The sequence below is a fragment of the Colletotrichum aenigma genome (genome assembly GCF_013390185.1).
Source record: "Colletotrichum aenigma strain Cg56 chromosome Unknown KSG_Cg56_contig03, whole genome shotgun sequence".
NCBI lineage: Eukaryota > Fungi > Ascomycota > Sordariomycetes > Glomerellales > Glomerellaceae > Colletotrichum > Colletotrichum aenigma.
In genome coordinates, this window is record NW_023500909.1 from 3,329,154 (window position 1) to 3,341,650 (window position 12,497).

The following is a 12,497-nucleotide window of genomic DNA, read 5'->3' on the forward strand; positions in this document are numbered from 1 at the left end:
GGTGTGGTAGGGTCGTTTAGAAACCGAACATGCGGGAGAGGACCTCGAAGACGATGCCGCCAAAGACGACAAAACCGAGAAGGACTGGGAGAGGCCAGACGTTAGCGAAGGTCATGATGTGATGACATAGGCGGGATCGAATTGGCCGCAAGGGTTGCTTCGACGCTGATAGGGGCACAACTACTCACTGAGCCAGATGGGAGAAATGGGCGACTTGGGAGTCTCCTTGACGCGCTTCTTGATTTGTTCCTCGGACTTGCCCATGCGGGCCTCGTTGTCCTTGGCGAACTTTGCGTTCGCGCGTCTTTGTTGGGGGGTTTGCGCCTGCACAAAAACCATTGTCAGCAAGCCGCCATCTTGGATCTTTGACGAATGTAGAGTTTCGGGAGGATTATATCGTGTGCTGGGATGTTCGGGATCTGCGTACCATTGTGGATTGTATGTGTGTGGTGTGGGTGTTAAGATGGGGAGAGGCGAGAGAAGAGCGGTGATGTCTGAATGCGACTTGTCGTTGTTGCAGTCAATCAGCTCGTCTTATGTGCTGCAATGATGCGCAATGGCAGGCAACAACGCTGATCGTGTGAGGTGTGTTGTTCAATGGACCACAAGCTGGAGGAACGTGTCGAGAGAAGAGCAGGGAAGCCGGTTGAAGGGACAGATTGCGCGAGGGAGCTTTGGCACCTGCAGGTGGTTGAAGCTAATGTACCTACCTCCAATTCGTACAGTGTAATTAAGCGGCAGAAAGATGGCCTTGCGACGACGGGCCTCTGAGAGGGGGACATTACCTTTCGCCCTTCAGGACCTTCCCAAGTGGTCCCGGGCTCTCTCTGCCTTACACCGTCGTACCCACCCCAGTTCGGGACATGTGTCGTCAAAAGGGAATTCAAGTACGGGGGGCCACCTGTTCGGTGCCAGGGGTGCCGAGCCCAGCTTTCAGCATCCAATCCAACCCGCCGCTACCGCTACTGCGAGCTTGGGGGCCACATTTCAGGTGTGCGGCGCGAGTTCCTGCCACAGCGGGAACGCGGACAGGGAGCGCGTCTACCAAGTGAGATAGGTACCTTACCTGAGTTATGCGGGGTGGGATCGTTGGCGCGCACCGCCACAGATCGGCGCAGCGGCGCATTCAATTGAATCTTTTGATCGAGCAACGACACGGCGGTATACTGCACGTTTACGACAACGAGAACCGACGACACGATATCTGACGACGACCCGATTCGAACAAACAAAACAGATTGGGTGGAAGGATATTGGAAGAAGCCGAACACAACCAGAAATCACCACCAACATGGCATCGCGCAACGGCGCAGCGATCCTCAGCAGAGCCCTCCGCGCGCAGCGCACACCACAACTGCCCCGCGCAGCACTCCGCTCCTACTCAACATCAGAAAATGGCGAAAAGAGGCCATCGATAGTGGTAAGGTTGCTTTGCATCGCGCGGCCAGGCCCATTCCCATCTCAGAGCCCTAACACCGTCGCCGACAGGGCACCTTTTACAAGACCTTCACGAGACCCGTCCTCAAAGTTCTCTTGATGGCAACCCTTACGTATCAGGTCGCCTACTGGGGCTGGACGACGCTGGAACAGAACGAGATCCGCGAAGAAAAGAAGAAGGAGATTGAGAGCCTCGAGGCCAAGGTCGCCGAACTGCAGACGAGCAAATAGGCGGATGGGAGCAATAGCATGAAACCAAAGAGCATCCCTCATGAAATGTGATAGCTAGTAAGAGGGGAGGAACTCATGCCTGAGTACCTCAGGAATACTCGTCATCACCAGCTGAGAATTCAACATGCCTAGATTATGGATTCTTGAGTCTATGCAGGACATCCACAGGTCGCAAAGGATCAACACCTTTGTGAAAGTGCAGGGTCTGGTCGCATCAAGTTTCCCCCTCGCCCTGAAAAACGGGAAAGATGGCATGACGCAGAGAGGACCAAGGGTATTGAGATATCTCGGTTATAACTCTTCTATACTGTTGTGTGGATGCCACAGATGGTCTACATATCTCTTGAATCATTACAGATCCATCAATTTACGCACCTCCCAAACAGACCCATGCCTTTCCAACGCCGATGCCATGCAAAACTCCAAAAAAGAAACATCATTACACTGTACCGTCGTGCCCCCAGTTACCCCATACAGATTCGGCCGTCACTCTACACAAACATAAAGCATGTCTTGCATCGGTACCCCAACACATCTAGTCATCACAGCATGACTGTACCTAGAGTTCCTAGCACGAGGAATCCAAGCAGGCCCCAAGACACGGCTAATATTGCTGAAGCAGAGGGATTGTGGACCGCGCCGGGGTAATTGCATGTTAAGCCATCACCTTGAATAGCGTAGCTGGAGTTGAAGATGTCGTCGTCCGGCCCAGGGCAGTTGAAGCCCAAAGACGCAGGGCAGCTCTGTACCAAGTCGTAGCAGAGATAGTCGCATGGGAGGATCTCCCGATACGGTCCCGGCGCCACCATCTCGTCGATGAGAGGGTTCCTCGAATGCTGGAAAACCCGCTTTTCGTATTTGCTCAATTGGTCGATCGGAAGAAGGGTGCCATTCGGGAAAGATTGGTTTACGTTCCGTACCAGTGAGAAGTTGGCCTCTGCAGCAGTGAAATCCTCGCAACGAGGGATCGTGACAGTACAGAGCCACTTCTTGTAGGCGATCTCGCAATCCGTACAGTTTCGAGCAAGTGAATACCGCTGGACGTCCGGTGCTTCACAGGCAACTTGCGCAAGCTGTTTCTGGAAATTGCCGTACATTTCCTTGGCGTAGTTGTCATAAAACTGCGCAAGTTGAGTGATGTTCATCTTGTTCGAGTTTGCCGGGACGGCATACTCCGTCTCGTTGCAGAATTGCAGGTCAGTGATGATCTTGCAATTTTCGCCTGATAACACGTTAGTGTGGTTTAATATTTGGAAAGCAGGCAGACATACCGTCTTTGGTTTCAAACGGTGTCGCTTGGAACACTCGCCCACCACTGCCCGAACTGCCGCCTTCTTGTCGCTTCTTCGATGTCGAGTTGCCAGTGTGAACGAGGATGCCGTTGTAAAAGGCACTTGCGTTGAGGCCGTTGAAGAAGAACTGCTGCTTCGGCAGATTGCCCGCGCCTCTCGTGGTCATCACAGTACTGGCCAGATTCCCAAACTTGCCACCCGTCTTCGCAGCGATTTGAGCGTAATTTTCCAAACCGCACATGGAGCGCCGAACACCTTTGGTGGTGGGGTTGTCTCGATTCTCGACAAACATAATGAACGGCGGGCTCTGCGCCATGATCTCCTCGATGAGGGTATCATTGTGGGTATCGGTCAAATTCGCAGTGGTCAAGAGAGCCGCACTGGAATCACTGTCAACCCACAGGAGTTCGGAAGGGTTCTCGTCGAATTCGTGGAAATATCCGTCCGTCGATGCTGCGACGTCAAAGTTCCAGTCTCCAGTGAACTTCTCCGTATCCACCCCGGGAGCTGCAATCCCAACGAAGACGTCGCCTGTCGCGTTGACCGTCAAGAACGCGGCGCCCTCTTCAAGTATCTCTACTGTTTGCAAGGACGAATTTTGCCCGGGGCCGGGTGACTGATTGTCCTTCGATGTAGAGACGTACATGGTAATCTGCGGGGGATCCGAGCCGGTATTGTTGGCTCCACGGCGAGGTTGAATGCACGTCGTTGCAGAAATGAACACCTTCCTGCCCTGAGCCTGCTGTCTGCGACGTAGTCCAACATCGTCCTCTGCGTCTAAAAGCGCGTCACCCGTTCCAGCCAAATCATCTCCTGGGCCACCGGAGCCATTGCCCTTCTCGCGCGGTTCCACGACAAACGCATCGTCGGGCGTGTTGTCAAAAAAGTTTGCGAACACGGAGATAGCCTCGAATACGAAGCTTTGCGTCGAGTTTGCCTGCACGTTGCGGTTGATCTTGACGTTGTTCACCAGTGCGGTCACTCCAGCGGGCGCCCTTCCAATGATGCTGCGGTCAAAGGCGGCGAATTCCGGCTCGTAGGCAGGTTCTAATTGGCTTCGTCTTTCGAGCGCATCGTCGGCTTCGATGGTGTCCAGAATGGGGTCGAATCCTTCGCTCAATTCTGCGGCAAGCGCAAAAGTGGGAGTGGAAAGCAAATAGTAGATGAGTAGTAGCAGCAGCGACGCAATCAGCGAGGCCGCCAGTCGCGATTGCAGTGGGCTGAGCTGCATTGTGAGGACATGCCCTCCAGGGGCAGATGCCTTTGAAGTTTGGGCGACGCGGCGGTTCGTCGTGGTGTCGGTTATCGTGTCTTCAAACGGGGACAAAGGTAGGGTCGATAAGCGCAAAGCGTGTCGAATGGTCGCTCTCAGTGGTCGCAAATTGGCCGAGTCCTCCACTTCATTCCATCACCATGCGTCTAATCGATCAGCGAGTGTCGTCGAGCGGCTTTTCGAACGAGGGGAAAGCCACGAATTCGGTTAGATCTCGGGAGAGACCGTCGAGGGGAAACGAGAAACGGAGGCCGGTGAGGTTGAGGCGGGTAGGGTGAAGGGTGGCGGATTTGGGACAAGTGAAAAAGGTGCCTTTGTCGTTTTAGGGAGTTTCACATCCCAAACAGCTGAGAGGCGGCGTGGACCTTGCATTCCCTGGCGCCCCAAGCCTCTGAACCGGGCACGACACGCTGGAGATCACCCCCGGCTGAGGTAACCCATCGGGCTCTACAGGCAGGGCAGTCAAGGCTCAGGGGCCCCAGTAGTGTGGGGGACCCCTTTCCGCGTCTCGGATTGCTCGGCCTGTCCACTGGGGCCATCCTCGCCTAGGTAGAGAGGTCCCTGAAAAACATACCCCCATGTCCTCCCAAGGCTAAGGAACGGAACGGTTGAGGTGTTGCGGTCGGCATTCTGATCGGTCTTCATCTTCTTGGCATCCATAGTCACCAGCGGCTGGCCACTGACCAGAGTTCACGCTACACCACTTCGAATGCTGGCAGGCGTGCACAGGATGGTCCAGCCAATCTTTCGAACTGCCGTGTCTGCACCAGACAGGCAAGAAAAGGGGAAGATACGGTCTGACAGGAACGCTGCATCGTCGGTCGTCATTGCCATACCCAAATGTCGTTCGGGTAATGGGCGTCAATTCCAACATATTTCGGCGTCAATGGGGCAACAAAATGACAGTGGGCAGCAGCACCAGCTAGTTCTCAAACACCAGTAATGCTCGAATAATCGTGCCAAATACAGCCCCCACAGCCCTGATTTGCGCTTAGGTTGCCAACGACACTTAAGGTAGATGTCGAACACGGGAGAGCAGCATTGGCATGCGGCCAAAGCCAGGCCCTGGCGATTAAACGCCTGACGCTCACCCGACTTCCCTATTTCCCCGAGGGCACTCAAGTCTTCCAGTTGCCCAGGACAAAGAAACATGTCGTTTCTCGTGTATCTCTTTGTCTCTGAGCCACAACTGTCAAATCGAGACACTCGTCACATGTCTCTGCCGGCCTGCTAATCCAACGGATCAAGAACTGATAACGGGCTCGCTTGTCACACGATGCTTTAATCACATGGGGTACTCTCTAGTCCATTTCAAAGTCATTGACTCCGTATTCCGTAGCGTACAGATACTTTATCTGGGTGACAGGAACTTATCCAACTGTTCCGTCGTGGCCCTCGCGTTCCCGGGTCCTCGACCAAACCTGAAAAAGCCATCACCGTTGTCACGTGTATGGTTATGACAGCCTCTGAACCCCATCCCGTCATGTTTGTGCCTTGCGTCGCTGCTTCATGTCCTTTTGACTGGCTAGCGAATGCAACCGGGATGAGCGGGCTAGCTCTTTATTCGTCGTAGGTGGATCTCTCAAGGCAATCGACCTGCTTAATGAGCTGGCGCTATTGCGCATTTACTCGGCCTTGCCAGCCTGGGCGCGGAGGCCGGAGGCAGTGGAGCCAGTGAAGTACTTGGCAAGCATGGGAGAGAGGAAGGAGTTGAAGACGATGTCGGCGCCGCTGTTGGTTATTAGTGGTTGCCAAATCGGCTCGGAAGGGGCGGAACGTACCGGAAGACGGGCAGAGACAGCCACAGGAGGAAGACAAACTTGAAGGTGAAGTAGAAGGGGAACCAGTAAACGACGTTGACAAGGCTCTCAGCAACGCTGTATCATCTCGGTTAGCTCGAATTGTTCGTCAAGGGACAAAGAATACTGACGTGAAGAAGGCGAAGACGACCCAGTACTAGAACAACGGTCAGTAAGTTTGGCGCTGTGACAATTGCGGGGGAGATATTTGTGGACATACAGTCAGCCACTGGGTGTCGTCCTGCTTGTTCGCAGTGAACAGGGCGTTCAGGGAGTAGTAACCGGGAATGACGAAGCCGGCAATGTTGGTCAGAAGCTGACCGCCGAGGTTGAAGACGATGAGGAAGAAGTAGAGGGCGGCAACACCGACGACGGCGTAGGCCTTGGGGACGTTGGTCTGCTTCTCGAGGTTGTTAAGGGCGGGGTACTTGGACAGCTACCACACACGGGAGTCAGCACATGATTGTCGTGCAATCCGAGCAAGATGCAGGGGAAATTTTACCTCGCGATCGAGCTGACCGATGTAGTTCTGAACGCGATCCTGAGCAGACATGTTTGCGATTTGCGGCGAAAAGCTGTGTCGAGCAAGAGAGCTGTGCGTTAATGGGCTGTGATAAGGGTTAGGACAGGACAAGACAAAGAACGGCGAGGCCAGGTTGCAGGATCGAAGGACCCTGGCAAGCGAAGGACTCGATGCAGATCGGAAGAGGACGGATACGCACAGTACTTCGGGTTGGTAGGCGAGAGTAGTGGTAAGCAAAAAAGGCTTGGAAGCTATTGGCGATGTTAGACGGACAAATGTCTAGACGGGAAATTTGGAGTGTATGGGGTTGAATGACCTTGAGTATTTGCGTTGGAATTAGCAGGTGAAAGGGAAAGGTCCTGGATGACGACGTAACGTGTGCAGATCTAAGCCAGCGGGAATGGCACCAGGTGCCCTTGCGTTCAGAGCTTCTCTCGCTCGGGGCTAAAGATGGGGTTTCTTGGGAGGGGCACAGGCGCGAGACGAGAGGCGAAAGCGGGGAGCACACACAGCAAGCACAGAAGACAGCGCAGCGCAGCACGGGCAGAACAGCGAGGTAGCACGCAACGATAGACTCTGGAGATCCAGAGGGAGGGGGGAGGGACGCAGAGACGCAGACACAGTCACCCGTCGTTCAGCAGGTGTGTTGTGGTAGGTAGGTTCAGCTTGGGCAGCATTGCTACTACCTATGGACGGGACGGTAAATATCGCCGGTATTGCAATGTCTATTGCCATGTACATCCAAACAACCCGCACAGCAACAGCGTTGTCTTCGTAACCACCCCGCCCGCCAGACTTTATGTGCCGATGAAAAAATGCCTTGGGGATCCATGTCTTGGCTGTTAGCGGCTACTTCTGAGCCTTTGGCTCGAAGGGTGTCAGATTCCGTGATTCCTCAGTGCTCTGCTATGCTTTGCTTGGGTTGGTGCTGCCGAGCGATAAGATAAGCACTTCATGTCCATGCCTTGCCTGTGCTGCTTGCTTGAGGACTTTGCACACCGCAGACAGGTGGGTCCTGCTAGGCGGCTTACCTAACACGATGGCGCCTTAAGGCCAGCAAGGACTGCGACAAAACACAGAGGCACTGGAAGGAACACTACCTAAGGTACACTAGGTACGAAGCGGGCGTGGTGGGGATCATGGATGGTCTTGTTTTGCTGCCTGACCTGCCAGGCGTCCGGAGCTGTGTCAAGCTCCAAATTCAGTACGGCCCCTGATTGGCTCGTCAGGCGGTTGTTTTCCCGCCATGGAACAAAGCACGCCCCTTCGACACACTGGAGGGACGCCAAAAGACGGAGGGGAGAGTAAGACATCCATGTATTCCCCCACATCGTCAGCATCGTCCAATCGAAAAACAAAACAACAAACTCGGAGCTACGGCTCACGTGACTCCCAGCCAGTGTTTTCGGTGTTTCCAGCCACAGGCTAGCGTTGTCGAGACGACAACGTTTTGTCGTTTTGTCGGCAATCCTAAACAAACCCATCCATCCACACTTCCCCCGACCATATCCTTTATATCGACGCTCTCACCACAGCGCACCGCGCTTTTCCACCCTGCAGGGATTCGGATTGCTTTGCCGACTTCGACTCCTCCTTTTCTGCAACCTCATCTCTGTCCACTTTCTCTGCACGGCGCACCTTGCTTTCTTTCATTGTTTAGGGAGCCTGTCCTGCATGACCGTGTGTTGTTTTCGTCGCATCACAACAACTGCCAACGACAGAGCTGACGGATTATGGATCACGGTACGATCAACAACCCTTTTCATGCTCCTCCACGTCGAGAGCACGATTCTGCCATCTCTCCCCCGCTGATCACAAATGTAAACAGACCATCTCGCCCAAGCTCTGAGAGCCAAGAAGAGACCTCAATCCCGTGCTTCAACTGCTTCTGTTCACAGCATCTCCACCCAGCCGACCATGGAGCAACAATCCTTCGCCGACGCGCCAGAGCTGTACTCTGCACAATGGGTCAACAACGATCAAAGGCAGCAGAGGAATCTCGCACCCGCGTCGCGGATAACTCCGGAGGAGCAGATGATGCTCCACGCCGCACAACACATGCACAACGCCCGCGATTACTCAATGTCCATGAGCCAGCCCAGCGCTGCCATGAACCATTCCATGTCATTCCAACAACACGCCATGCCTCGCCATCCTTTACCCTCCGAAAGCTTCGCCAACAACAGCTTTACCGAAGATAGCCAGCTGATGGACCGTGACGACGAAGACTCCATGGCTGGAGCCATGGGCATGCAAAAGTCTAGCTCTGCCAGATCTAGTGCCAACAACGAATTGGAAATGCGTCACCTCTTCACCGCCAACAAACACCGTGGCCTGCAAGATGTTGCCAAGGAGCTTCACGGCAATGAGCGAGGCCCCAATTCCGAACGGACCCGACAGGTATTCGCCATGCTCTGGATCAACTCGGTATGCTCCAAGGGCAAAGGCTCCGTGCCTCGCGGCAGAGTCTATGCCAATTACGCGTCTCGATGTGCCACCGAGAGGATCACCGTTCTCAACCCGGCCAGCTTCGGTAAACTCGTCCGCGTCCTTTTCCCCGGCCTGAAAACTCGGCGTCTTGGTGTTCGTGGTGAATCTAAGTATCACTACGTCAACTTCACTTTGGTCGATGACCAGCCTGACCTCAGAGAGCCAGAGCCTCAGATCCCAATGGCCATTTCGGAACCCAGCCGTTCCCAGAGCTTCAGCGCGGCTCCCACCAAGTCGCAACCTGCTAAAGCCGCTCTTCCCTCGCCAGATGCTGCCAAGCGGCCGGAGAGTCCTGCCCAAGCACCACAGGGTCACTCACGATCTCACAGCTTCTACAGCCATCCGAATGTGACCAGCGCGGATCATCTGAACTCATCCACATCCAAAACATCGCTCCAATTCTCGTTTCCCTCCGAAGCGGATGAGGCCCTCCTCCAGTCCAACGAGCCTCTTGTGCTACCTCGCATGGAGCCCTTCTTACCCAACGGAACTGACCCGGATGCCGCGAAGAGCTTATCTGCCCTGTACAGGTCGCATTGCACCTCACTAGTCGAATGTGTTCGTTACTGCAAGGAGAAGACCTTTTTCCATCTCTACACATCCTTCCAGGGCACATTAACCATGCCGGTGCAGAAGTTGCTTGGCAACCCAGCCCTCGCCCCTTGGATTGAGGAATGCGACTTCATCCTTTACCAGCGCATGCTTAGAATCATCTCCGGGTTGACCCTTCAGGTTGTGCCTAAGCCTGTCTTGGACACTTTGCGCAACATTTCAGAGCGCCTCGTGCCTCATATTCGAGACGCTTTCCAGGGACAACCACACCATGTCATTCGAGCGAAAGAAGCACCGGCAACTATTTTCGCAGCCCTGCTCGACCGCGCGTTGAGAGTCAACCTGACTGCTCACGCAGCTGCCAACATGCTTTCGAACCCAGCCAACCGCGATCAAATGTACCTCGATTGGATCACGATGGTCCGTGTACGCAAGGTCGCCGAATGTGTGCCTACACGTGGCATGGACGATCTCGTCAACCTTTTAGTATCCGAACTTCGCGATCTTCTCAACCCGATGAACGTGCCTTGGGAGGTGGAATGTCTGACGGTTTATGGCGACATTGCTTTGAGGAACGGTCGCCAGCCTGGAGCTGAGGGCACTGCGGACGCGAACGGCCAGAATGTCTTGGAGCGCTGGGTCGGCTTCCTCAAGTCGTTGCCGACACGGTTTCCCTACGCGTCACATACGGAGATTGTTTACTGCGTGCAAAGAGTCGGTACAGCAGTGATGCGGGATCTCACAATGGCTCAGGGCAAGAGCTTCGGCTCTTGGTGGGTGACAAAGTGCTGGATCGATGAGATGACTTGCTTCCTTGCTGAGCAGGGTGGTTTCCTCAACATGAAGACTTCGGGCGCATCAGCGATTGCCGCCAACCCCCAATTGATGGGCCAAGAGACGAGCAGGCAGGGATCCCGTTACAGCACGGGGAGCGAAGAGTTCAACTTCTCCAACCTCCCTCAAGCGCAGCCGGACAAGGCGCCATTTCCTCCATCAAACAGCCAGGAACAAGTCGACTCGGCTGGGATGACGGGCGGCAGCAACCCTGACGATAGCGGAATCGGCATCCGCACACCGGAGGAGGACTTCCCCATGGACAAGTACACTTTCTCGCACTCGGAGGTCAACCAAGCACTGCTTGCAAACGCTGAGCTGCAGCAATAACGAAGGAGAGTTGGAATATAGTCGCACCTGGTAAACTAGGTGTCATGTATCGATAGTCATCTGCCAGGCGGCCTCTCGACGGGGCTTGATGCCGGAGGAGGACTGTCGAGTGCAGTGTGATGACGATGGCACGACTGGACGATTGTATGAGCGTGGGAAAAGCTCTTGCCATTTGGTACGGAGTCGTTTATGAGTTCTGCGCCTGTTCTACTAGACCGGGGTTTTGGGTTCTGGATTCTGCTTTGGGTGTTTTGACGTTCCTTTTATGGCGATGAGGACGGCGATGGCATTTGCATTTGGTGCTCGCGGGTTGCTATACCAATTCGTTTCTGGTCCGGGGCATGGGCATTTGATTATACGTTTATCTAGTGGTAATACAACCCGGCAGGGAGAGCATTGAAGAAGAGTTACAAGTATCATCCTTCACAATTTACGTTACCGAGTCTTGTTCGGAGACTGCACTTCCAGCGTAGGTGAGAATCTAGCAAAATATTCGCAATCGTATGGCCCAATGGGATCATAAGCAGAGAGACCTATCAACAAAAAGACGCTAACCACTGCGGGGATACCATGGTCAAATGGCCAGCACTTATCTTCAACTGAGGGTATTCATGGGTGCAAATATGGCTAAGCTGGTGGGTTCCAATCTTGAGCCTTGCCAGAGGAAGTTGGACAACATCGATTTCCAGCGTTGCGTTGCAGCAGCGTCAAAGGCGGTTATTGAACGGGGCGAGGGACCCCGTCTGTCACTGTGTAGTGTGCCTCATTCGTCATTGGGTTGTCCCTGATTCGCTACCCCCGCGCGCTGCCGGGATTACGCAACTAAAAGTTTTCTTTGCGAGCGGTTTCATAGGCTGGCTCTTCAGTGTTCACCACAGCCTGCAGGTGGAGTGGCGGCCAGAGACAGTGAGGAGGCTTAAACATCAAAAGGTACCGGACTTTCGTTCTGCCCCGTGGGGGGTGTTGAACAGGAGAGAAATAGAGAATTCAAGGTGCATTTTGGACACGGCTGCCAAACGGCAGAAGGGGCCGGATATGCCTCTTTGCAGAGGCTGGGCTGGAAATTGCAGCAACAGAAGAGTCAGTAAGCTTATGCGTATGACTCAGACAAAGAAATTGTCACGGATAGAGGCTGCCACGGATAGACTGCCCAATTCAGATTCCTCGGCCCTGTTCTTGCATGAGGAATAGCTGTAGACGGCGTGCAGGGTGTATTTGCAGCGGTTGTAAAAACGGCATCAAGGGCTACTCGACTAGGAGGAAATGCAATACAGGCTTGCGCAGTCCTCGGGTAGGGTGACGAAAGTGAGCCGTCCTTCAGAGCAAGGCCCTCTGTATCTGTTCGGCAAGCTTTGAGCAGCAGGCAGCGCGGCACTGGGTCGGTATTGAAGATTCGGGCCCGCCTCCGATGTTCCGGAAGCGCAAAATCTGGTAGCTGCGACTTGGACAGGCGTCGCCGATTTCGTCGCTGTGCTCCACATCCCACTTTCGTCCCATCTCGGTCACCTTGGATCTAGTCCAATTCAATTCAATCCACCGCAACACTTCTTGAAGCCGTTTATCCCACCACCGTTGACACCCTCAACTTTTTCTCTCACCTACTTGTCCATACTAGCTGAAACATTGCTGCTGCCTCACACGCAAATCTCACCGAAGATACTTGCTCGAGGGTTGACGACCCAGTCCAACCGTCGCCATTCATTTTTCCTGATCTGTTTTTTCCCGCACTTTACGGA

General features: G+C 54.2%; 5 protein-coding genes across 5 annotated transcripts; 2 read left to right on the forward strand and 3 right to left on the reverse strand.

Annotated features, from left to right (window-relative positions):
* Positions 1–16: 16 nt before the first annotated feature.
* CGCA056_v004853 (uncharacterized protein) lies at positions 17–430 on the reverse strand (the record flags this gene model as incomplete). The annotated part of the gene is made up of 3 exons (XM_037320108.1): positions 17–84; positions 189–324; positions 428–430. The coding sequence occupies 3 exons, from the start codon at positions 428–430 to the stop codon at positions 17–19; spliced, it is 207 nt and encodes a 68-aa protein (XP_037181139.1).
* An 861-nt stretch (positions 431–1,291) lies between these two features.
* CGCA056_v004854 (uncharacterized protein) lies at positions 1,292–1,668 on the forward strand (the record flags this gene model as incomplete). Its single annotated transcript, XM_037320109.1, has 2 exons — positions 1,292–1,420; positions 1,489–1,668. The coding sequence occupies 2 exons, from the start codon at positions 1,292–1,294 to the stop codon at positions 1,666–1,668; spliced, it is 309 nt and encodes a 102-aa protein (XP_037181140.1).
* A 542-nt stretch (positions 1,669–2,210) lies between these two features.
* Positions 2,211–4,191, reverse strand: ehs1 (Calcium influx-promoting protein ehs1; the record flags this gene model as incomplete). Its single annotated transcript, XM_037320110.1, has 2 exons — positions 2,211–2,890; positions 2,940–4,191. The coding sequence occupies 2 exons, from the start codon at positions 4,189–4,191 to the stop codon at positions 2,211–2,213; spliced, it is 1,932 nt and encodes a 643-aa protein (XP_037181141.1).
* Positions 4,192–5,858: 1,667 nt separating this feature from the next.
* yop-1 lies at positions 5,859–6,585 on the reverse strand (the record flags this gene model as incomplete). Its single annotated transcript, XM_037320111.1, has 5 exons — positions 5,859–5,964; positions 6,015–6,110; positions 6,164–6,189; positions 6,253–6,468; positions 6,535–6,585. The coding sequence occupies 5 exons, from the start codon at positions 6,583–6,585 to the stop codon at positions 5,859–5,861; spliced, it is 495 nt and encodes a 164-aa protein (XP_037181142.1).
* Positions 6,586–8,472: 1,887 nt separating this feature from the next.
* On the forward strand, positions 8,473–10,761 carry RFX1 (Transcriptional regulator RFX1; the record flags this gene model as incomplete). The annotated part of the gene is made up of 1 exon (XM_037320112.1): positions 8,473–10,761. The coding sequence occupies one exon, from the start codon at positions 8,473–8,475 to the stop codon at positions 10,759–10,761; it is 2,289 nt and encodes a 762-aa protein (XP_037181143.1).
* Positions 10,762–12,497: the final 1,736 nt, after the last annotated feature.